The following is a 26,964-nucleotide window of genomic DNA, read 5'->3' as shown; positions in this document are numbered from 1 at the left end:
TGTGTAGTAGTTGAATAGCCTTCAAGAAAGAATGAGAGAAAAATCAAAAAAAAAAACATCCCTATATAAGGAATAGGTGTGTGCATCAAGGAGTCCGAAAGGACATGTCTCCAAACAAGTCACCCTAATGATGTGATCCTTCATGGCACGTGCAGTAGATATGTGTCCCTTTAGAGCCAAAAATTTAAATTGCAATGATAGCATAATTCTTCCACCTAGCTGTTTGAAAGCTAGCCAAACCAGGCTGCAATAATTAAGGGGCATTGTGGGATGCTCACCTCTGTCCAGCATGACTTCGACTCTACTCTTGTCATGCATCATCATCCGTCTACCACCAAATATCCTTGTATGTCAATCCACTTTAAGATGTAAACGAATAGACACTGTCCAGGCAACATTCATCATCGTCTATCAAGCATTAAAAACAGAAGACCTTAAACGCATTAAATGTCACAACCATTTCTAAGTGTAAATACCAGACTTCAAGGCTCAAAAGTTGTTACAAGTCGACAATCATTGATGATAAATGCGCAATCAAATGAGCAATAAAAGCACAAAGAAGATGTTACCATTAAGCAAGGATAAATAACGACTATTCACTAAAAGAAAGTACACGGTCATTTTTTCCAATGATCTCTTACTCAAGTCTTCCTCGCCTAACTTATGCTTCAAACGGGTGTGCCTAGAAAACCCATCTGGACATTCCTTTGTGTTGGTGCAATTGTTGTCTATGTCATGTAGAGGCTAACCAACTACTTACATTGTTGGTCATAAACCAACAGTGTGTGTTCCATTAGTGGAGTACATGCTAGTAATAAAAGAAGTATCCATTAGGCATGGTGAAAGTCCATAAAAAAATATGTATTGACTGCTACCAAGTTTTGGTGGTGTTGCTACCATGTCCTATGGAGTCTCCAAATTAGTGGTTTTTTCAAGTCTCATGGTGCGTGTTTTCCTATTTTTCAATGATGTGTGTTACCCGATTTTTCAATGGTGTGTACTGGTCAATTCTTCCATGGTGTGTGCTACTTTAAAATCTTGTGGTCCCCTTGTGCCCTCCTTGATGCAACCTTTTTAATCTTTCTCTACATGGTGCCCCTACCCATAACTAATGACATTCATCTTCTAAATTTGCAACCTCCCTTTCTTCAAAAGAATGCAAACTAGTTTTTTCATAGAATGGAAAGCAGGTTGTTGTGCATGTCCTCATTTCCATATGCATGCATCCTCAATATCCCTCAACCTGTGCATGTTAGTGATCTTTTATAGAATGTGAGTTGTATGGTTGCCCCTCTATGGAAATTAAGACCCACTTTCCTTTCTGTAAGCACTCTCCTTCTAAAAACATCTACGGATCTCCGTTTTTCCTCATGCAAAACAAAATAAATAAAAAAGTAAGTAAAGAAAATCATGAGATTGAAGATAAATAAAATAAAATAAAAACAAGATTATGTAATTCACAAGTAAGGCAATTACATGTATATTTAAAGTCAAAACAATTCAAGCAATTTTCTAATAAATAAATAATTAAGTAAACACATAAATAATTAAAAAAAATAAATATAATTATTAAATGAGTAAATAAATAAATCAAAACAATTCAAACAATTTTCTATTAAGTCAATAAATAAATTAGTAAAATAAAATAGATATAATTATTAAACACATGCAATAGAAAAAACTAAATATTAAACTGATGCAATAACCAAATATCAAAAAATGAAACATCAAACTCACATAATTAAATATTGAAAATTCACCTCAAGCAATCAAAAATCAAAATTAAATCATATACTCACTCAAATTTGAAAAGCAAGCAATCAAAACAAGAAATCAAACCTAAGTGAACTGAGCCTAGTGAAGTGTCTAAGTGATCTCATCCTAGAAAATGTAACCAAGTGCCCTAAATGGAAAGTGTCTAAGTGACCTAAGTGGAAAATGTCTGAGTAAATTGAGCCTAAAGTCTAACCTAAAGTGCATATAAGTGAGTTAAGTGTAAACACAACTAAGTGAAACTTAACCTAAGCTCAAAAGGCAGTCAAGGTCACAATGAGAGTCCAAATGAGCCCCTCAACGAAGGGTTCCTAAAGATGGGTAAGAAAAAATAGGTCATATGAGTGTCAATGTGCCACCAAGGGATGACCAAGAGTTATGAGAAAAGCAAAGGAAAACACCTAGTATCACATGTGCTAAGAGGACCAAATGGAGGATCTATAATAATATTTAACCATTTTCTTTTTCAACTAAGGATGGTAATGTTGCCCAAACTATGTGCCAACATTTGGAGACAAAAAAAAAAAAAGTTCGCCTCCCAATGTATAAAGAATCCTTTAAAGACAATAATTTCGTCTTCTAATGAATTCTTGCATCCCTAAATAACTAACCATCATTTTCTAATTCATTTCACAATGAAAGTTATGGATTTGCATCACAAAATTTTCGTTGAAAGATATATTTGGTTATAATTTTATTTTTTGTCACAAGATAAATAATTTTGGAGATGAAATAATTTGTCTCGAAGAGTTCATTTCATATTTGGAATATGAATGAAAGTAAGACCATAAATAAAGGTGATTTACAATAAGGCATAAGGGAGAGAGTTTTTTAAGCATATTATCATAGCATTGGATATATTCCACACTCAACATAAAAAATCCTTCATACCACAACATCTATCACTTTGGTTTTTTTTTTTTTTTATTGATTTTTGAGAAATCAAAAGTTGTTTTTTAGACTCAATAAGAACTTATATATTTGTTTGTCTAATTAAAAATTCTTAATACCACTAAACTTGACACTTTACACCTTATTTGGATTGACTTTAAAGAATTCAAAAACTTTATTTCAAGCTTAATAAGAACTTCTATATCTATTTGACTAATTTTATTTAAAGAGATTATGATTTACAAAAAATATTAATATTAAAGTTAGGAAAATATTACTTTTTGTAAAAGCTTTATTTTAACTTGTATAAGAAGTTTTTCATGTTTAATAAAACTTTTACATTACTAATATCACTCTTTAAAAATTATGACTTTGATTTACATTTTAGTTTTTTGTTAAAACCTAAAAACAAAAATGATGCACTTTTATCTTTATGTAGAGTAGGATTAATTGTCTAAGAACTAAACTAGGCTTAGCATAATATAGTAAGCATAACCTACTTGCCACTAATGATTAAAATATCGGTTTTCATGAATATATCGGTAGTTGTATTTTATGAATATTTAATGATAAAAATATTGATATGACAAAATTTGATCAAAACTTATAGATATTAAGAAAACTCCAAAAAAAAAAATATAAAAAACAATAATAAATATTTTGAAGTTGTTTTATTGAAAATTTTTATTATATATACGAATTTAAAAACTCACGACTATTAAAAATGATAATATATTTAGTTTGAATATATTGGAGGGAAAAAATAATGATATTTAGATAAGTATTTTTTATATAAAAATATTAATAATTTTATTTATAAATTTTTATAGCTTAAAATCAACTTTTTACTTTTATTGAATAAGGGTTCGTTTAATTTTTATTTATTTTTCTTCTAACTCATTGAAAAGACAAAATTCAAAATAATTATATAGGTAAAGATGGAATTAACTTAATTAATTCTAGAGGTGGCAGACTCCAACTATTTTTAAATACAATTTTTAATTAATATATTTATTTATGCAACATAAATTATTTTCCTATTGGTTTCCAACACCATTAATAAAAAAATGTCACCAATTAATTTTAAAAAAAATCCAAAAAGGGAAAAAAAAAATTACCATTAGGTTTTTGACCTATTTGAAAATTCTTGTCTACTAGTAAAAAAAATTTGAAGGAAACAAACAAAACATGAAGGTTTCAAGTACTTTAGAAAAATTCCAAGTTCCAAACAAAAGAAGAACACTATTATTGATATTTTTCTCTTAAAACCAAGAGATTGATGCTTTTATTTTTTATTTACTAATCTAGTTTTGATGGTCATTTTATTCATCAATGTCATAAGCACAAATTTTTTACCAAATTAAGATTTATAATTTTTGTAAATACCATACTCGTAACCATCATAAGGCATTACTCTCTACATTCTGGCCAAACCGAAAGATACATATAAAAAATATGTAAATACTTTCCACTTTTTCTTTTACTAACTCGATGGTTGAAATGAAATTCTAAAAATTTGATGAAATATATCGATGAGACACAAATTGATCAAAACCCATTAATGTTGAGAAAACTCTAGAAAATGATAGAAAAAGCAACAATACATATATTGAAACTGTTTTATAAAAAAAGTTTATTATGCATACAAATTTAAAAACACGTTCCTATTAAAAACAATAATATATTTAATTTGAATATATCGAAGGATAAAGAAAATGATGATATTTAAATAAGTATTTTTTATATGAAAATATTGATAATTTTATTTATAAATTTATATTTTCTTGTATTTAATTAGTATAAAAAAATATGTAATAAGATAATTAAAATTAACATATTTATAGTAATTTTATTTTAATTAATTAACAATATATATATAGATAGATAGATAGATAGATAGATAAAAGATATTATAATGTACAAGGTAGGTTTGAGCATTTTTAAAGTGCGGGTTAATGACAATACCGCAATGCCACATAGGACAAGTGAAAGAAAAACAAGCTCAATTTAATAGATGGTGGACGTTCTTTTCGTGTGATGAAAAACGTCGTGGCCCGGTTGAGGTTGGAGGGATGATTAGACAACCTAGGCCCATGCTTTGTGAGTAAAAAGTTTTGGCATTTAAAAAATAAAAAATACATTCCCTATTCACTATAGGAAAATTCTAAGGTGTTGTTGGAGGTATCATGCCTTCTTTCAATTTCAACCATTGAATGGAAGAGATTTAATCTAAGTCGTCCAAATGGTAAGTGGTAAAAAAAAATAAAAAAATTCCCCACCTCAAACTGGTTACCTATAGTACGCCATCCCCTTCCCCCTTTTCCCATCTTCCCATTTTCTTCTCCCCTCTTCTCCATATCTAATCTCCATATTTTTCTCTATATTTCTCTGTGTATTTCAGTCGTCCTCTCTTCTTTATATTTGATCGGTTGTTTTCGGGTGTTTTCTCTAGTCTTCGAGTGTTGTGTTTTTGGCAATTTTTAGTTATTTTTAGGTATATTTCGCTTGTTTTCGATTGGTTTCGATTGTTTTCGTATGTTTTCGGCTATTTTCGAGTCTTTTTGAGTGGAAGATCATACCTGTTTTGGGTGAGAAATTGTACTTACACGAGAAACATCTTCCCATCATCCCCCTCTTTTCTCCATATCTCTCACTGTTGTCCATATTTCATCTATATTTTGGGTGTTTGTGGGTGTTTTTGGGTAATAAATTGTACCATTTCTCCTTATCCAACTTGCACAAGTGTCCCCCTCTTCATATTCCTTGTTCCCCATATTTCGTCTTTAGTTTAGAAGCTATAAGGCAACATTTTTGGGTAAGAAATCCTCTTGTTTGAAGACTTGAATTGAAGACGAAGGTGGAAAAAAAAAAAAAAAAGACTCGAAGTAGGAAAAAGAAAGAAGCTAACATTGACTGAATTTTTTGTGAATCCAAAGGCGGTTATGTCATAATTATTTGAGTAGTTCTATATTAAGAAAAAAATGTGAGTATTGAAAATGTGTTTTACAAAATTGTCTCAATTATAACGTATGTATTTTGTGTTTTTTTGTTAGGAGATTAATGAAAAATAATGTGTTTATATCCATCATTGAACATTAAAAATGATATAATGGAATTTTACCACCATTGAAAATGTAGAGAGATTTTGAGAGGATTTTGGAGTGGTAATGATATTTGTATTTTATTTGGCATTTTATTGTAAGTTACTAACATGAATTTTTTTGAAATGTGAAATAAATTTTGTGGAAATTTTGGAAGGTTAATTTTGTTTGCAATTTATTTGGTATTTGTTATTGTTGTAAGATATAGATATAAAATATATTGAAATGTGAGATAAACTTTAATTGAAATAGTGTGGTGGTGAAAGCATATTTCATTTATTATGTATTGTTTTGATTTCATTTTTACATTCAACCAATATGAAAGAAATAATGATAATAAGTTATCATGTGTAATTTAAAAAAAAAAATGATGAAACCTCTAACATTTTTAGTATAGAATAATGGGAATAGAAAAGGAAGTTAATTTATTGTATTTGAAATCATATTATAAAAATTGACTTAAATGATTTAATTTAATTTGTAGGAGCAAACGCGATGGTGTTAAAGATTTTAGAAATCCAAAGAGACCTATGAGAGATTGCATACATTACTAGTAAGGCAAAATAGAAATATGTAAAAGAATATGTTTTTTTGTGGTTGTTATAATCATATTTGTTTGAAATTTTTTTGTAGTAACGATCAATTGGCCATAATCAAAGAAAATGATAAAGAAGTAAAGATAAATGATGATGTAAGGAGTAATACTTTTGTGGCTAATATAATTAAATTTTAAAATTTGAATTTGAAGTGAGTGGTAAATTTATGCGGTTGAGGAAAAAATTGAGCAAGAAGTGGAATGCGGTCTCAAAAGTAGAAAAATAAGATTTCATGGCAAAGTTAAAGGAAAGTTCAAAATAATATTCATTTCAAAAGGGTATGGGTCCAAAGGTAAATTTTTTGTAATGAATAAAAGCTTTAATTACTAAAATTTTTTTTTACAAATTATATTAATGTAAATATGTTTAATGTTTGTGTATCTTTTCAGTTATATCTTCAAACCTGATACTCACATGAGCGAGTGGTTAGAGTTATTAAAAAATTAGAACCAAAGCAAAAGACAGCAATAGAAGAAATTGGATTTGGTAGCCTATTGTAACTTTGATGTAGGAAAATTGATCATGGGTTATGTCTTTGATTGTTAAATAGTTTCAATCCAAACACTTATATGTTAGAGGTATATAATACTTGTATCAAATTGTCCTCATTTGATGTTGAATTTATTATGGGATTGAGGGAAAAAGGGTTGAAGATTGACATGAACAAAGATGTTAGTAATAAGAATGATTTATGTAAAAAAAATATTGTGATAAAAAGGGTGATTGCCATTAGGGGTGATTGTCATTAGTGGTGTTAAAAAATCAAATTAAGGAGGATAGAGAAGGTGGAAACGATTTCAAAGTTCATTTTGTATTATTTGTGTTAGGTGCATTATTGTGTCTAACAATGCAGCTTTTTATAAAACGTTCTTTCTTATATCTTATGGAAGACATTGATTCAATAAAAAAAATGAATTGGGCTAAATTTATGTTGTTTTATCTTGTGCACTGGATCGAAGAGTTTAAGAAGAAACAACAAAGTGGGGTTTACAATTGCCTATTGTTTTTTATGGTAATGTCCTTGTACATAATTTACATCATAGTGAATTTAGAATTCTCTATAAAAGATTTTGTAAACTAACTATATACCCATGTAAAATATAATTGCAGTTATTCTACTACGAGCGTATATCATTCCAACATAAAATTTCACCACTATGTACTCGACCTTCTCCTTGGATTAGTGCTTGAGAAGATGATAGTACTAGAGATGAAATGAAGATTGAAAAAACTTGGTGGATATGCAAATGACAATGTAAGTTATAGTTTCAAAACTCGTTTAATATTTGTTTTTGTTTTTAGTGATTTTAAATAGGATATGTGTGATATATTGATGAACATATTATAAGTGAATATGGGTGATACAAAACAAGAGAAGGGATCAAGTTGACCAAAATGAGATGACAATGGAGGGGGAGAATGGGGAGGATGAGAAATTCAAAATCCATCCACACAAAGATGTTATTAAACGAGTAAGTTTTACAATAACCATCGTGAGTATAAATATCAATGGTTAATCCTTGTATTATGATGTTATTAATTAAGCTCCTATATATCACTAGGTTGATGATGGGAGCTTAATGAAAATGGACCAAACATTTCAACAATTAAAGACACAAGTAATTGATTTGTGTCATGTTGCAAGTTGTAGTAGTCGTGAAAAAGTTTTTACTGAATTTGAGGAGAAATATAGAACATTGAAAGGACTCTTCCTTGGGTCAAGAGAAAAACCTTTAAGAGAACACGAGAATGAAACGGAGAGTGACATTCTTTCATGCGAGAGAAGTTTGGAAGAGAATGACAATAAAAAAGGAAATGAACATTATGTTAACACTTTGTCAATTGACAAGTTATGCATTGAGAACATGAATGGAAAGAATGAAGATGCATGTGCTACATCAATTGAAGTGCATATCATTCTCGATGAAAATGTAGATATTTTACCACTTCGAATCAAAAGAATTACAAAAGATTATGGAAAGGTATATATAATATAAAAAAAAATTATTTTTGTTACAACTACTTAACCATTACACAGTAAATATATGTATATTAATGACATTTTCCATATTAGGAACCACTACGAACACTATGTGGTCTTCTCGATCATGTCATGAAAACACGTACATCGAGGGAGAAGAAACCAAGTAAATTCAAGGTCTCCCTATTTGTATAAAATTTAGGGAAAATGGGAAAATGTCAAGTATCAGAGGTATAATACAAATAGTCTAATACCATGTTCTTATTTTTTATACACAAAATATATAAAAAATTGTCCGAACCGTTTCACGAATTCTCTCAATGATTCATTTTCCTGTATTTTTATGTTTTGCAGGGTACTCTACTTATGTTGTGTTGAACATAGGTAATGTCCTACGAAGGCTTTCGATAGATTCCGAAAATTACTCACGGAGTTCTTTGGGAGGCAGTGGAACCATGATAGTGCCTGATCGTGCTGGCTGGCTGGAAAGACCTTGCATAACAGCGCGTCATTCCCTATGTCGAGGGTCATGACCTGCCTGTAATACATGATGTGATCAAACGGATCACTTGTTCTGTCATATGTCATTAATTTTGACACCATGAATCCTCTCGGGGGCTCATAGTTGATGATGTAAGGGTTGAAAGGCGTGGAGAGCATGTCATCCAACCGTCTGCTGACAGAGCCAAACATATCTCACTTAGTCAGAGGCCCTACATGTGGTTGTGCTAGTGGATGGGGAGGGTAGTCTGGCATGACCGCTGCAGCCGAGGGATTAGGGCAGACCTCTGGGTCGTTTCTACACGTGGTATTCCCTCCATGTCAGGTGTTTGAGGCCCTAACCGTGCACGCATTGTATCAGATAGTTGCGACTTCCTATCGCGTCTCATTTTCGTTAAGATACGAGTGGAGTCGGAGCTTTCATCTAACAACGTTGGACAAGTTAGTGGAAACTTCTCTTCAAGTTGTACCTCCTGACTATCATAGGGGAACTTTGCATTTCTAGGAAATGACACCTCTTCGTTTTGTTTGGAGTTCGTTCGCTGGCTTTTAGGTTGTCGACTACGAGAGGGGCTTGATGAAGATACTTGGATACGCAACACGTCATTCTCTTCTTGAAGTCTCCTTGTCTCGCGAAGCAGGGTTTGCACTTGTTGTTCACTCTCTTGTTGGTGTCTCTCCATGTTTTCACGCCAGTCAAAGTAGCCTTCGTTACCCATGGTTGACGATCAGCTCCTTGAGGGCGTTGACATCCTTAAAGCTTTCTCACAGATGGCGCCAATGTTGATGCGAGGTCAATTGGAGTTAGATCCTCCCTTTGTTGTGCTACTAAGAGTCTCTACCCAACGTTGAGAGGTTGAGCAAGCTTCTTCCTTGCACAAAGGAGGTCCAAACAAGTTGTTCGGTCACACCCTTCTGAAGCTTAAGTCAAGCATAAATGGGTTGGAACCTTTTTTGGAAGAGAATGAAAGCTTCGATATATGTACCTGGGTTATGCTTTAGGAGGGCTTTTTATAGTGCTCAGGAGGGAGGGAGGAAGGGGGGGGGACACTATAGTGCTGAGCTGACATTTTGACTTTTACTGCAATGATGACTATCCTGTAGGTGACAAAGCAATCATTGTAGCTTAAGGCAGCTGATAGGTGTGCGTCATGATGCAACTGGGCATCGTTTCAACTTGTTGAAGGTATGAGACAGTGTATGACAATCCACTGATGTAGACGTGGAAATGGGAAAAGGTCCCATTTGTCATTCTTATGTCGGATGTAAAATCATTTCATATAGTAAGGAGGACTTGAAGGCTGGCTAGAAGACTTCGCCCACCTAAGGAGTCCAGTGTCATTTGCTGCATGTCTGAATGGTCCGGAGAGAAGGCTTCGGGCACTCTGGCAATTATCTAGGCAGCTCTAGGGGTGTGCCACATGGAAAACACGTGGAGGAAGGCTCCCATAGAAGCCATTATTGTATGATGCGTTGTGTTATGTTTTTTGTTTACTTAAATAGAGTTTTGCTTGATTAAATGTTCATAAAATAAAATGATGTGATATATTGAACAATGTAGTGCTCTATTTTTTGAATAATTAAATAACTTTTTGAAAAAATAAGTCCATTCATGAATTTTACTTGTTTAAATAAAATGCATGGAAAATAGTTAATTTGTAGAAAGAAACATTTAATCCACTTAATTAAAATAAAATGATATTAGATATAATCTCTTGAAAAAAATAAGAAGTAATATGATAAATTAATAATTTATTAATTAATCAATAAATAAACAAATTATTAATTCATTAATTTTTATTTAATAGATTCTCATTTGTCCTAATATTGTTAACTTACTAGTTAACTGCATAATGTTTTGTTTTAATAAAGTTTTTGAGAATAAAAGGGTTTGTTTGAAAATCGTTTTTGAGAACATTTTTTTGTTTTTCAAAATAAAAATATAAAAAACATATTTGATAATAAAAAACTGTTTTACGTTCTTAAAGAGCAAAAAAGATGATGTTTTTAAAGAACATTTTTAGTTATTTTCTATTATTTTATTTATTTTTTAAGAAATATTTTAATAAATAATTATATAAATATGTAAAATAATTAAAAATAAAACATTAAATATAGAAATTATTTTTAAAACATATTTAAAAATATTAAAAATAGATTATAAATATTTTAGGCTTTCAAATATATTTTTGTTTTACAAAAAATCACAAAACAATTTTTAAAATCTATTTTAAAAAATATTTTCATAATTATTTTAAAATACAGTTACCAAACAGCCCTAAATTATTGCTATTTTTCACAATTTTCATTGTAAAAGGATTGCCTGCACTTATTTTACCCACAAAAATAGCTCGAGCCTGGGGACTGATTCCGTCTGATTGTTTGGAAGAATCAGAAGGGTAAAAGAGGAAATGGGTATTTTTGGTACAGTGCTTAAATCCCACGTGGGTGTGTAAGTAAGATGGGAATGAGTGTTTCAATTTGGGTTGGGCCCCAATATGAGCCAACCCTTCCCAATTCGCCGAGTTGGAGCCCAACCCTCAACCCAAAAATCACTTCGACTCTACATTCAATTACAACGGTCCATGTAATGAGAGCCAAAACCAACGGCAGATGACGAAGCCAAGTCATCAATCCGAGTCAAATAAAAAAAACAATGGCGGGGACTGACAGGCGGCAAATCGAAAACAAAAGCATTTCTGAATTTCCCTCCAATGTTGTCTTATTAAAAATCAAAGCAATCTCCCTGTCTCTCCATCTCCTTTCTCGATCTCTTTTCCACCCTCTCTCTAGAGCTCTGAAGATGGCTGGACCTAAGCAGAGGAAAAGGGTTGAAGCTGAGACCAGTTCTCTCAAACGCGCCAGAGACGGTAGTGCTTTTATCAGATGGTATGCGTTTTCTCCCTGTTTCTTCATGGGAAAGTCGAGTATGATTTTGGGGATTTGAAGTTCTTTTCGTTTTCTGTTTACCCTTGTCGTTGTTATTCGCTTGTGTTCTGTTGCCATGAAATATAGGGGTAACGGGAAGCTGGAGTTCTCTCTCTCTCTTTGTTTGTTTGTTTTTTTTTTCTCTGGGCAACTAAGCGAAGGGTTTTTGTTGATTGATTACTGATTTTGATATGAACTGTGGGAAATTGTGGAGTGAAAATTGCAAGAAGATGCCAAATGGTGTATATTCGTCTGATTGGCTGCTGGGAAGATGAGGAAAATAATTAGAAAATTTAGAGTTCTCTTAGCTTTTTGGGCAACCGACAGGGGTTTTCTGTTGATACTTTACTGGGTCTATTTTGAAATGTGGAAGTCTTGTTACTATGGTGTAAACGCTGCGAAATAGATGGTGTGCATTCATCTGTTTGGTTGCTGGGAAAGATTAGGAGAAAACTGAGAAATCAGTGGTTATTTATTTTTATTTTTCAGTTTCTTTTTCATTTTCGTTTTCTCTGCAACCAGGTTGATGATTTCCATTGCCCTTCTGTTTCCCTTTTTTTTCATTATGTGTGGTCTTTTTGCTGAGGGGATTTTTGTGCCCTTCTGCTTGGCTGCTGGGAAGGATGAGTCCCATAATGGGAAATTGCAATTTTATGGTCTTATATTTACGTAAATAGTGTATTTTCATTTTCCCTGTAAACAAAAGTGGGGATTTATGCTGACACTCTACCGATTTTAGTTTAAAATTTGGGAATGTTTTTTGATTGTGCAGTGAAGAATGCAAGAAGGATGTCCCAGTGGTGCTTATAGACATGCACAGTTGCAGTCTTGAGGCTAAAATCAAGTTAAATTTAGGTGTGTTTTTGTCAGTCCCCTATCTGATTTGGTTGAAAATTCCTCAGAGAAAGAGACGTTGATTTTGTGTATTCTTCTTTTCTTGTTGCAGAGGCCCAGGTTGTGGAGAAGGTCACAGATGTGAAAAAGAAGCCAGCAGAAAAGTAATATATAGTTCTATACTCGATTGTCAAAACACTTGGATGTGCAAAGAAATGCTGATGATTTGGTTTGTTATTTGATACAGAAAGAATGCCACAACAACAGAACCAAAGCCAAAGAAGTCCAGGAGATTGAGGAAGGTGAAGGATCCAAACATGCCCAAGAGGCCTCCCACAGCTTTCTTTCTCTTCATGTGAGCCTCTCTTTTTGTGGTGTTGGTGGTCTCTCTGTTGATTAACATGGTTTACTTTGTACTGATTCATATTTTATGTTTCAGGGATGATTTCAGAAAGGAATATAAGGAATCAAATCCAGACTCTAAGAATGTTTCTGTGGTATGAATCAGGCCCTTGACATGGTTCTTAAGAAAGCTTGTTTGAAAATTAATTGTATTTGTACAGTAAATTTAAAATGTATTGTTTTTTGTTCAAATAAATCCAGCATTTCAACAGTTGAAATTGAACTTATATCCTCTATTTTTTGTTATTTATGGTGTTTTGATTCATGGTTGATTTAAGAGCACTTTTTTTGTTTTTTGGCTAATCCAGGTTGCAAAGGAAGGTGGTGAAAAATGGAAGTCTATGACTGATGAAGTGAGTTCTGATCAGATGTTTTGGAATACACTTAAAAGAGTTCTGAATACATGATTTTTGACCCCTGAATCTCATTTGGTGTTTAGGAGAAGAAGCCTTACGTGGATAAAGCTGCTGAGCTGAAGGCTGAGTATGACAAGGCAATGGAGACTTACAATGCTGAGAATGGAGAGGTCTTTTGAATTCTCAGTCTTGTTCCCCATTGATGTTTGGGTTTCCTTGTGTTTTTATTGAAAAGACTAATTGGGTTTTGTGTGGTTGTTCAGGAAGAGGGAGGCTCAGGCAAGGAAGCTGATCTGGAATTAATAGATGATGAGTAGTTTAAGATGGGATGCTCTCAGCTAAAATGTACTATTTTTGCTGAACTGGGTTCTGAACCCTTGTAAATTTTGAATTCTATTTAGCTCATAGATGCTTGGAGTTTCTAAAATGTTCTGAAAGAAGTATATTCTTGTTAGCCATTGAGCTCTCACATTTGCTTCCAACAGTCTCTTGTTCACTCTCTATAATATTGATTTGATATTTTCTGATACATGTTCAATGAAAATCAAGTAGAGTGCGAAGAACAACTTCAAACAGAAGAGTAAAATTGTATTTCAACTTATAGAAACAAGGTCTCTTCACTATTGAAAGTGGGGTGATGAAATTGAACAAAGAAATTTATTCTCCTGTAACAAGAAAAATGGATTTTTTCTGTTGCAGAAAACCAAACCTACTTGCTAGTCTCTGCTACATGACAGTGCTCATGTGGGCATGAGCATGACAGTGCTCATGTGGGCATGAGCATGATCCTCTATTGCTGCTTCCCCCTACATGGTGGCATTGGCTTGCCGCATAAGCAGAGATTGTGTGCATAAGCAACCGCCGGGAAGATGTTAAATGGTCTTCCCTGTGGGATCTCACCACAAAGTCTGTTTGCTCTGAAGTTAGCATGTCTCAGGCCTTCAATTCCCAGCAAAGTTTCTGGGATTTTTCCTGTGAGCCTATTGATGGACACATCAAGCCATTGGATTTTCAGCAGCAGCCCCAAACTTGTAGGGATGGTGCCAGTTATTTGGTTCCTGGAGATGTCTAATTTTTCCAGTTCAATCAGGTCTGAGATTGAATTTGGGATGTGTCCTGCAATCTTGTTTGCTGCTATGTTGAGAGATTTCAAACTCGAACCTTCACTGAACTCGGGAATTCCACCTGAAATCTGATTGCCCGATACATCTATAGCCTCCAGAAAGCTGCTTGTGTTATTTAAGATTGTGTACAGAGACCCATAAAGCTGATTCGAGTGGAGGTCCAGAGAAGAGAGCCCCTGTGGCCATCTGAGTACTGAAATATCAGATTTCAATTGGTTGTGTGAGAGGTTAACCTTCTGCAGACTGGACATGTTTCTGAAGAAATTCGAAATCCCAGCAGTGAAGTAGTTATTGGAGAGGTCTATGGAGGTCAAGGAATCAGGTCTTGAAAAGATTGGGAGGGTTCCCCTCAGTTTACAGCCGGCCAGATTGACATCTGCAAGTACTCTGCCTGTGATCCACTGAGGAATGGTGCCTAAATTGAAATTGTTGTAAGAGAGGTCTATTGACAATAGAGAAGGAAGACCCTTGGGAAGGCCACCGGGCAAAGGATCCGAGAGCCCATTTCTAGATAAATTGAGCTGCCAAAGGTTCTGCATTCTTGCGATGGATTCTGGAAGTTGACCTGTAAGCAGATTGTTACTCAGTGAAAGAGTGGTAAGGGATTTTAGGCTCCCAATTTGGTCTGGAATTCTTCCAGTGAGCTTGTTATGGCTCAAGGAGATGTCCAAAAGGCTGGGCAAGCTGCAGATGGAGTTGGGTATCTGCCCGGAGAATTGGTTGTGGGAGAAGTCTATAAAGGTGAGATTGTGAAACTGCCCTACAAAATCTGGAATGAGCCCAGATATGAGATTGGAGCTGAGATCAAAGTACTGCAAACTATGGAGGTTTTTGAAGGTGGGTGGGATGGGACCTGTGAGGAGGTTCCTTCCCAAATTAAACTGCTCAAGCCCTCTGAAATTGCCAAAGCTTGGAGGAATCTGACCTCTCAATTGGTTGCCACTGAGTGAGATGGCCTTGAGTAAAGGCAAGTGGCCCAGACTTGAAGGAATGGCCCCTCCAAGTGAATTGTCCTCTAGGACAAGCTGTTTGAGGTGGGTTAGATTTGAAAAGCTCTCTGGAATACTTCCTGTGATGTGCTTCATCCCACTTATCACCATCACCTCCAAGAACTGTAAAGCCCCCAAAGAAGAAGACAGAGTGCCCTTCATGTAGATCCCACTGTCCCTATCCGCAGGCCTCTGCAACATCAACCCAACAACCCTCCCTGTAGCTGGATTACACTCAACACCCTCCCAACCTCCACCACAGCAGTCCCTACCAGTCCATGAAGAGAGAGCCTCAGTGGTGTCCTTCAAAATTCTGGCCTTGAACCCAAGAAGAGCAGCCCTATCAGCCTCATAGCAAATTGGGGTGGTCTGACTCTGAGCTAGCCCTCCTGAGACCATATGACAGAGTGAAAGAATCAGCAGATGCTTGCAAACCCATCTCAGATTCTGCATTTTGGGAAGTGGGTGTTGGTCTGTTTGGAAAAACATAGGGGGTTTTCCCAGGAAAACTGGGGATCTGACAATGTATACCTATTATTTTAATGAAGAAACAAAGATTGAAAAGCAGAGAGGCATGGGGCTTTGGTTTATTCCTTCACGTAGGCATGAAGGTTTAATGATGAAAAAGAGAGTTTAAAATAGAAGTCTGTGACTCAGAAACTATAATGTGGTTGGAAGACTCTGAACAACAATGTCTCTTATTTATAGGGACAGTGTGAGAAAAAGGGGTTTTCCCTTTTCTTTTCTTTTCTTTTCTTTTCTAGGGAAAACATTTTCTCTCATGAGGCAGTTTAATTTCATTCACATGGAAATTTGTGACCGTTTGATGTATCACGAGAAACTGAATTCCATTTGAACGTTGGAGCGCCACAAGATTCAAATTCCTAGCTCCAACCTTTTTTCAAAATCAACCCCCATTTTTTCATCATAGTCCATATCTTCTGTGTTTTGCATGGTCTCTGAGAAATGTAAACCTCCCATGTGCCATTGTTTTTCCTAAGCAAACTTATTTGTTTTTCAAATATTTAGGTATTTAAATTTTTAGATTAAATTCCTCATTCAACATAATACGAAATTATATTCATTAATGGGTACAAGAAAAGATTTTGTGTGAAACAAATGATACAAATGCAAGTAAAAGCTTTTGAGCCAAATTAATAATTTTAATATTTTTATTTAAAGGTCATTTTCTTTTTCTTTTTCTTTTTATTTTTAATTAAAATTATGAAAATTTTATAGTGAGGGTATAAGTATTAAGTTATGTAACATCTTTAATAAATACGAGATAACTTTTCTTGTAAAGCAAAATGGTTTATGGAAAGTAAAAATATCTCCACCTTTAAGAGTCAAATGCAAGCTATCAAATGTAAGATTTTCCCCTTTCAGCAATATTTATTTTAATTATAAAAAAAAAATTGTTTTTTCTCAAATATTGTGCTAAAAATAATTTTTTATTTAATTAATACTTTTAAAATTTTAAAATTATCCATAATTTTAATACTAACTTTTTTTTAAATATAATTTAAACTACTTCTATTTTTTTTTTTGGACAACTTCAACCTATTCGAATCCATTTATTAAAAGCTAAAGACTTTTTTTAAAATATCAATAAGAGTTATTATACTTACCAATTTTATTTAAAAAATCATAACTTTAAAAAAGAGTTTAATATGAGACTACAAAATTGTCATTTTTTTAAAAAGTTTTTATTTTATTTTATATATTTAACAAAACTTTTATAATATTAATATTATTTTTTAAAAATTATGAATTTGACTTTTATTTTTTAACTTCGGGCTAAAATAAAAAAAATACGAAACTATCCCAAATGATAGCCTTCTTCCCTTGCTCTCTAAAACATCATGTAATTTTTTTTTAAAAACATTGTTTACCATAATTGAAAGAAGATCAAATTAGAGGATAATGGATAGAAACTCCACAAATGTTGATTTAGCTTTTTAATGTTTGGAAGAAATGAAAGAGATAATGTTGAGAAAAGTGATGAGAAAAGTTGTGGTTTGGATTGATGGGCTGTACTACACTCACCCCTCTGTTCTGCAACCTGCCAAGTCCCAACTACTCCCATATTTTTTCACCCCAATCTCTCTCATTAAATCCTATCATGACCAACATTTTTAGTAAAATTTTACCTTTTATTTTATTTTATAATAAATAATAAAAATGTGAAATCTTTATTTAATACTATCACTCATGTGTTGATAAGACATTGTTACATGTGAGTTTATGTTGATCACACCCTAATAAAATGATTAAAATAGAAAAATATTATTAAAATAAAATTTTAATTTTAATACCACAACCATCTCTATGGGAAAACTTCATATTATCTTTTTTAAATATCTAAAATTTAAAAGAATAATTGTTACACTGTTCAATTATTTGTCCCAAGCTGTAAATGAAATCACATTAAAATTGAGAATCACTTTGTTTTACAGCACAAAACCCTTTTTCGAGCTCCCTCGATCTTTCTTTTTCTAGAGAAAAATATATAGTGTGATAGAAATATTTTATTTATTTATTTATTTATATTATTCCTCAATTTTTTATTTGATTAGACCGAATTGGGTTAACTTAACTTGGACATCCACTCAACTCCAATAATCTTAAAGTTTAAAAATAAGTAAAAAGAAAAAGGTAAAGTTATTTGAATTTAAAACTAATTAAAAGTAAATCTTAAGTAATAGAGTTATAAATTTTGAAATTTTTTAATAAAATAATTTATTCTTTTATTTATTTTTACCATTACCTAATTTGTGATAAAGTGAAGTAATTCTAATGAGTAACAACATAAACCCTTCTAAGAAAGGAAGCAAATGTGCTTTGTCAAATACCCAAATTGACTTCTCTAGGAGTTGATAAAGATCTATACTCCATTGCTATAATGGGCTTTGTTTTTTTTGCATTTACTTGTTAAAGAATAGTCACTTTTTTGGTACTATATTCTATATAATCAACAATCTTATGTTTTTAGAGATTATAATCCTTAAAATAAACTTTGCCCCACTTTTTGGTTAAAAAGGTAAAGAAGCCTATTCTTGGCCCTATGGGTGGTTAGATTCCATCTCTTTAGGAAATACTAGAATTAGTATTTTCTTTAATTTCCACTTTTCTTTTGGTATATTATTTATTTTTCTTTTCAAATTTTTCATAACTAGAGTTGTTGTATTTTGGAAAAATATTAATTTAATTAGTATATTAAATTAGTTTTAAATTTTTGAGGTTGTGTTTGATTATAAAACGTTTTTAAAAATAATTTATGAGAATAATTTTTAAAACATTTTAAAGAATAATATTATGTTTAATAACCCAAATATTAAAAGCAGTTTAAGGTATTATGTATTATTTATATTTTTTGTTATTTATTAAAATACTTTATAAACCATATGAAAAATATGTTTAACAGTGATTTTAAAAGTGTTTTTGATTTTTCTGATACTTAAAAGATTAAAATTTTTAAGTGTTACAAATATTAGAGATACTTCCTACGATCATTGTTAAAGACACTTGAAAATACTTAAAAACAATTCTCAATAAAAAAAAATTTAAAACATATTTTTTGGGTAAAAATATTTTTTTTATTTATTTATAAATTTTAAAAGTAGAAAACTATTTTTAGGAACAATTCCCAAATTTGTCCAAAACATTCCTTTATCAACATAGATCATTTTTTTTTATATAACAATTAACACATTAAGAGTGTGTTTGATATTTATTTTAGAAAATGTTTTTGGACTCTCTAATATTTGAATGACGAAAATTTTCAAGTATTACAAAGATTAGAAATGTTTTTTAAAATAATTGACTAACAAATTCTAAAATATATTTTAGATGGAAGATTCGGAGAGGGCATAATTTGGAATAAGAAGTCAATCTATTTGTCATTTTCTTTGGATTGAATTGATGGCATGATAAATTTAATATATACTTCAACTACTTTGAGAATGGTGGAACTAGGGTGGTTAGATGCTATGAGCTAAATGGGTATTGTTTAATTATGTGGTAAGTATACTTAGGTTTTGTTTAGGCTTATTTTGTGGTAAAATTGATGTACTTTTTAAAACTAACTTCCATGATTTATTTACTAATTTGGGGTAATTTTATTTTAAAAAAAAAAAATGGTTTTAAAACAGGTTTAATAAAAAAGAAAGAATAATTTTGAGCTTATTTGAAAGCTGTTTTTTTTTAAAATTGTTTCCCATGTTCAAAATAGTGAGTAACTTTTTGATAAAAAGTAGTTTTTTAATAACTTATTTTTAAAAAAAATGTGTTTTTAAGAACATATTTTGATTGTTTTCATTTTTTTTTGGGATTTGTTTAAAGCATAATTATAACAAAATAAAAAATAATTGAAAATAAATTATTACAAATAAAAGTTGTTTTTAAAAGATATTAAAAATTAGATTGAGAATTTCCAAGTTTCTAAATAGATTTTTATATATAAAATATTAGAGAACTATTTTAAAAAACCGTTGTAAAAAATCATTTATGAATTTTATTTTTTAAATGTTCTATAATCATACATTCGTTTTTTCTTTTTATTACATATATATCTATATATATATATATATTGGTTTTGGCACGATGGAAACTCTTTGTTGACATATTTATGTTTAATGTAACTTCAATAATCTCATTCAACTAATCTTCTTTGAAAGCAACTTTCTTGTTCTCCTACCTTTCTTACGATCTTTTCTTCTTTTGTTTGCAACTTCGTTATCTCAATTAATAATGCGGATTTCTTTTTTTTGCCTCATAAGTTCAACGAAACTATATCATTTGCTATTTGTTCCACATTGCTCTCTCCCTCAATCTAGTTCTATCATAAAACTTTTTCTCATGATATACGACTACCTAAAGAAGATGTTAATTATAAGTTTATCGATTTCAAATAGCTTTAGAATTCAATGACAATTCCCAATTACATATAAAAACAATATCACAATAACATAAAATTGATAAAATCTAGTAAAACAGAAAGCAAATATCAATTTTACCCATTTGAAATTATATTTTTTCCTTTAATTTTTAGCTTCTACCTAAAGATTTAAACAAACAAATTTGTCCCAAATGAACTAGTCCCAAAAAATACAAAGTAAACACTTGATTAAGAAGATTACGAGAATATATATGTGGATTCGAAAATTGCGCAAACGATTGTGGTATTTTACAAGTTAGATTATATTGTTGGTGGGTGAAGTGAATGGAATATGAGAGTAAGAATTTTTCAATTTTGTTAAAGTGCTAATGACTTCTTAATAACAAGTTAGATAGTCTAATCACGTATCCAAATTTCACCGTTAAGCAATGGGGGTCAAAGTACTGTGGGTCCACCTTTTAAAGGGCTTGGATTATGATTGGTCAATTTCTCAACGGTCCTGATTTGCTTTTTTGGGGGTGGTGAGCTGGCTCTTTACAGTTATCTCAGTCAACATAAAGCTGTCTCTTCTCACCATCCCCACTCTCACTTAAAGCGCGTGGCAGCCAAAACTCTCAAATATTAAAAAGTTAAGCTTTGTCTTTTTCCATACTTCATTTTCTATATCATAAAATATTCAAAATCAATTTTTTTTTTTATGCTGAATTTTAATAGTTGATATTGGTTTTGAAATATTTAGTAATCCAAATTTGGAAGCAAAAACAAATCAAATTTCTCTTGTTAGATTTATCATAAAAAAATTAAATATTATAAAAACTACTTACAAATTTACACTTTACAATCCCTTATTTTTCACAAAGAAGATGAAAATAAGAGAAGAAAAATAAAATTTAAACACTTTAGAAAAATATTATTAAAGAGAAGGAAATTATTTTTTTACATGATTAGATATGTGTCATTATAAATGACATTGGAGTTAATCTCAATTTCGATGTAGAGGTTTGTTTGACCCTGCAAAAGGATGCTTATTTGACCTTATAATCTTGTAAAATACAATTAGTACGTTGTATTTATATATAAGGTGTTTGTGATATCATATATCAGATAAATGAGAAAGTTATTGAAGTTATATATGTATAAATTTTTTTTAATCTCGTAGATATATTTTAAAGTGATAAGAGCTCTTTTAAATTTAGAAAGAATAATATTTATATAATTGAGTCTGAATTATTATAATGATATTATTTTTATTATAAAATTATTGTTAATTGATCATATATATATATATATATATATATATATATATATATATATATATATATATATATCTATATTTTTTAAAACGAGAAAATGACCCGACCTAAAAAGGGTCGATATAGAATAGCATGAAAAAAGAGTAATGATATGTTGTTGCCACGTTGAGTGTGGTCAAAATCAAAATTATGATTGGAAATGGAATTTTATTTTCTTTTTTTGGGTTTTTGAGTAATGGTTGAATTGAACGCGCTACCGAAGGGGGGAAAGGGGTGTAGGGAAGAATGGAAGAAAATGATAGTGGAAATCCAACTGTGGTGGTGGTTCTTTATTCTTCTCAAAAAACATGGAGATGATGATAGGGGGTGTTTGTTTGTATTAGGGTTCTTTTTTCTTCTTTAAGGTGTGAGGAATATTGATGATTGATGAATTAGGTTACGTTGATTGCGGTCTATAAATATTTGTAGGCCCACATTCCTCCCATACTTTTACAGAGTCTTTAAGTTGAAGTTTGGGGCATGGTCCCTATTTTGTATGTAAAGGGTGCATTATTGTACAAAGTAGCCATTTGGAGGGTCCCATTATCTTTTATTATCAACACATGGATGCCCTCCACATTTCATTACAACATCTCTTTCCATCCAATGTTTGAAAATCAACATAACTTTTATATATTTAAACAAATTCATATTCCATATTTAAATTTTGATTCGTAATATACGTAAATAAATTTATATTTAATGTTTAAAAATTAATCTTAATTACTGAGTTAAGATTTTGATATCAAAACCTTTATTTATTAATTAGAAGGTCAAACATTTGAATATCAATTTTAATAGTTATAATTTAAAACCTAGGTTATTAATTATTATTATTATTTTTGTAAAAAATCATATAATGGAAAAAGTTTAGTTGAAGTATTTTTAGTGAATATGTTTTCTTTGAAAGTATTTTTAAGAGAATTACTTAATGAGTGTTTTTTTTAAAAAAATATTATAAATGATTTTTCAAAATTATAAGTGGTTTTTCATATTTTCATAAGTGTTTTCTAAAATTTGTCAATTACTTAAAGAAACGTTTTTAACCTAAAAAAATAAAATTAGAAAATACTTTTAAATTTTTGAAAAATCACTTATAATATTTTTTTGAAGAAACATTAGAAAGATAATTATCCTAAAAACATTTTTAGAGAAAATGTTTTTACTGAAAACACTTTGAATAAAAATGCTATTAAATGCACTCTTATTTAAAAAAATAATTATTATTATAATAATTTCAATAAAAAGGTTGATGAGTTGGTTGTATAAATGATATTTTTAATTCGTAAGAATAAGAATATTATATTATCCTATAAATATTATAAAATTATAACTCATTTATTTATTAATTGTGATAATTTCAACATTTATGCCTGAAATAGTAGAGATGGTGAGATGGTCCCATTGAATAAATTAGTTTCATAGAGTTGTCACAAAAAGAGGCTAATAAATTAGTTTTATAAAAGCTTCAAGCAAGGTACATAATTAAAGGGAAAGTGAAATCAGGTAAGGTAGGGTAGGTTTGGTATGTGGATTTTGATTTTGATAAGAAAACATGATAATGTATTGAAATTGAAATAAATTTCCTTTTTCTATTTTTTTTAATTCCAAACATGTTTTAATGTTACCCTTTTCTTTATTTTTTTGTTTTATGTATATTTTTCAAAAACACTTTCAACCACCAAATATTATATACCAAATTGATTTCCAAATACCATTAAAACTTTAGAGCATGCTTGAATTGACAAATTTGATGGAAACCAAAAAGATTAAGCAATGATAGTAAAATAGTAAAATGTGGTGGAACTTGTGGAGGAAGACCAAAAAGGCAAAACTTCAACCCAATCATATTCCAAGGCATTGGAGGAAATGACTGGGGCATACCCTTCTATTTAATGTACCATAAACCATAGGCCCCCCGACTTAGCTGCCCTATACTTATGATCTCACCAAATGGGACTCCAAGTTTGGAGGCTACTAGGGTTTTAGGGGTTCCACTCATTCGTGTGCATGGTTCCTCACCATTTTAAATGGTAATGATTGGTGCCCACTTCATCAAGGTTGTTCATATCTTATGTAAGTATATTTGGTTTGTGATTAGGAGCAAGTTAACATTAGTCAATTTGTATCCCCATTCATAGTATAACAAACTTCACACATGGTTTGTTGGAATTAGTACCTTGCTTCTAGATAAAGAAATGATGATTAATATGGTGGGTGAATTAAATTTTTGATTATTCCACTCATTGGATTTCTTCGGGTGCATGTAGATTGATGGAGAATTTGGATCCTATGGGGTGAAATTAATTTCTATTCCTCCAAACATTAATGTATGAGAACCAACATTCTAAAATTTGAATTCGAATATCATTTTCAAGATTAATACAATTGGACGATGATAAATTATGTTTTGAATTATTCTAATTTATTAAATTTAAACTACTTACTGAAAGACGAAATAAAAATAAATCAATGATTTTGATTTGTATTTGTGGAATAGATGATTTGTGGTATAATCATGGAGACAACTGCATTCATTCTAATCGATCATACAAAGCAATTTGGTATATGCTTATGTCACTTCTTTATACTTATCAATATCTATATATACTTTATACTTGATCTATGAATAACATTTACTTCGATTTTTTACATGGTGGTTTTTTTGCTTTTAACTCTGAAGTCATTAGTTGGTTTTTGCACATCGAATAACCTTTTACTTTGAATTGACAAACTACTTTTAGATTTGATTCACTTCAAATAACATTTATTTTCTTTTTATTATAAAGGTGGTAACTGTTTTTTCTTTTTTCCTTTTTTTATTTACCTCAATTGAAAGCATTATGGGCTTGTTTGGATAACTTTTACAAATATTTAAATTGTGAGACAAGGTTTTGTTATTTTCAAAACATAATTTGACATATAATTAATCAATTAATAATATAATTAATGTGCTAATGAATGTAAACTACATTAGCTTATTAAGAAAATTGAATAAAAAGTCATTTGTGTTGAAAATCTTCAAATCTAAAGGAGATTGAGGTGGGATTCAACCAAACCCACTCACAAGGCGTAGATTGAGGAGTGAATTCTGACCACCCTAGCACCTTTAGAAATCGGGGGCTCATTTTTTCAACTTTATTAGTGGGTTAACTCATTTTTCAACTTGGGCTTTGACTTTGGTTTTTTGGGTAGTTATGAGACCACTGAGGCCCATGGGCTATTGAGAGAGGGAAACCCTAATAAGGGGTACATTCTTAGAAGGCCTTTGAAGCTTTTGACAATAGCAAAAGAGATTGAAGTGAACCAAAATCAAGTTATCGAGCTTGGGGTGAGTGCCATCTAATCAATTAGTTAATCCGAAGTTAACCGTATGCATCAAGCCTTTTGGTAATAAGACTATTCTAAACCTTGTTTGTTCATAATTGTATTAACCTTACAAGATATAATGCGTAGAAAAATGATAGATAAAAGTAAACTAAAACTTTATTAAATAAATAATAAAAACCAAGAGTTTATTATATCATGTTATGGTTTCAAGGATTCTATCTTAACAGAGGTATCATCATTTTTAATAATAATGAGTTTTAAATTTGTATATATAATAAAATTTTTCAATAAAACAACTTTAATATATGTATTATTATTTCTTCTATTATTTTTTGGAGTTTTCTTAATATCTATCAGTTTTGATCAATTTTTGTCCTAGACACTTTTTATCATTAATGACAAGTAGGTTATGCTTAGCCTAGTTTAGTTCCTAGACACTTAATCCTACTCTACATAAAGATAAAAGGCATAATTTTTTTTATTTAGGTTTTAACAAAAAACTAAACTAAAATCAAAGTCATAATTTTTAAACAGTGATATTTGTAGTGTAAAAGTTTTATTAAACATGAAAAACTTCTTATAGAAGTTAAAATAAAGCTTTTACGAAAAGTAATATTTTGCTAACTTTAATATTAATATTTTTGGTAAGTCATAAGCTCTTTAAAAAAAATTAGTCAAATAGATATAAAAGTTCTTATTAAGCTTGAAATAAAACTTTTGACTTCTTAAAAGTCAATCCAAATAAGACCTAAAGTGTCAAGTTTTGTGGTATTAATGATTGTTAATTAGACAAACAAACATATAAGTTGTTATTGAGTCTAAAAAACAACTTTTGATTTCTCAAAAATCAATAAAAAAATGACCAAAGTGATAGATGTTGTGGTATGAAGGATTTTTTATGTTGAGTGTAGGAAATACCCAGTGCTATGATAATATGCTTAAAAAACTCTCTCTCTTATGCATTATTGTAATTCACCTTTATTTATGTTCTTACTTTCATTCATATTCCAAATATGAAATGAACTCTTAGGGACTAACTATTTCATCTCCAAAATTATTTACCTTGTGACAAAAAATAAAATTATAACCAAATATATTTTTCAAGGAAAATTTTTCTGATGCAAATTCATAACTTTCATTGTGAAATGAATTAGAAAATGGTGGTTGATTATTTGGAGATGTAATAATACATTAAAAGACGAAATTATTTTGTCTTTAAAGGATTCTTTACACATTAGGAGGCGATATATATATATATATATATATATTTGTCTCCAAATGTTGGCACATAATTTGAGCAACATTACCGGTCCTAGTTGAAAAGGAAAATGGTACAATATTATTATAGATCCTCCATTTTGTATTTTTAGTACATGTGATACTAGGTGTTTCCCTTTACTTTTCTCTTAACTCATAGTCATCCCTTGGTGGCACATTGACACTTATATAACCTATTTTTTCTGACCCATCTTCAGGAACCCTTCGTTGAGGGGCTCATTTGGACCCTCATTGTGACCTGTTTTTTCGAGCTTACGTTAAATTTCACTTAGTTGTGTTTCCACTCAACTCACTTAGGTGCACCTTAGGTTAAATTTTAGACTTAGTTTACTCAGACATTTTTCGCTTATATTAAGTTTCACTTAGTTGTGTTTTCACTTAACTCACTTAGGTGTACCTTAGCTTAGATTTCAGGCTTAGTTTACTCATATATTTTCCACTTAGGTCACTTAGCTAGACACTTTCCACTTAGGGTACTTGGTTACATTTTCTAGGGTGGGATCACTTAGACACTTCACTAGGCTCAATTCACTTAGGTTTAATTTCTTGTTTTGATTGCTTGCTTTTCGGGTTTGAGTGAGTATATGGCTCAATTCACTAACACGCATACATTGACGGATTTTGAGGATTCATGGGCCATACAGATGGTCCCGTTCTTTCATGCATTTGGATTTACCATTGGGTTTAGTAT

At 30.9% G+C, this 26,964-nt stretch overlaps 2 protein-coding genes across 2 annotated transcripts; one reads left to right on the top strand and one right to left on the bottom strand.

Annotated features, from left to right (window-relative positions):
* Positions 1-11,464: 11,464 nt before the first annotated feature.
* LOC100247584 (high mobility group B protein 7) lies at positions 11,465-13,892 on the top strand. Its single transcript, XM_002267661.4, has 8 exons — positions 11,465-11,732; positions 12,544-12,626; positions 12,718-12,769; positions 12,853-12,960; positions 13,045-13,102; positions 13,316-13,360; positions 13,447-13,533; positions 13,627-13,892. The coding sequence occupies exons 1-8, from the start codon at positions 11,500-11,502 to the stop codon at positions 13,678-13,680; spliced, it is 720 nt and encodes a 239-aa protein (XP_002267697.3). The 5' UTR covers positions 11,465-11,499; the 3' UTR covers positions 13,681-13,892.
* A 38-nt stretch (positions 13,893-13,930) lies between these two features.
* Positions 13,931-16,156, bottom strand: LOC100252685 (probable leucine-rich repeat receptor-like protein kinase At1g35710). The gene has a single exon (XM_002267617.4). It carries the CDS (start codon positions 15,963-15,965, stop codon positions 14,154-14,156), a length of 1,812 nt encoding a protein of 603 aa, XP_002267653.2. The 5' UTR covers positions 15,966-16,156; the 3' UTR covers positions 13,931-14,153.
* Between the last annotated feature and the right edge of the window lie 10,808 nt (positions 16,157-26,964).

The sequence above is a fragment of the Vitis vinifera genome, chromosome 10 (genome assembly GCF_030704535.1).
Source record: "Vitis vinifera cultivar Pinot Noir 40024 chromosome 10, ASM3070453v1".
NCBI lineage: Eukaryota > Viridiplantae > Streptophyta > Magnoliopsida > Vitales > Vitaceae > Vitis > Vitis vinifera.
Note: the sequence above shows the minus strand (reverse complement) of the source record. Positions and strands in the feature narration are given on the sequence as shown.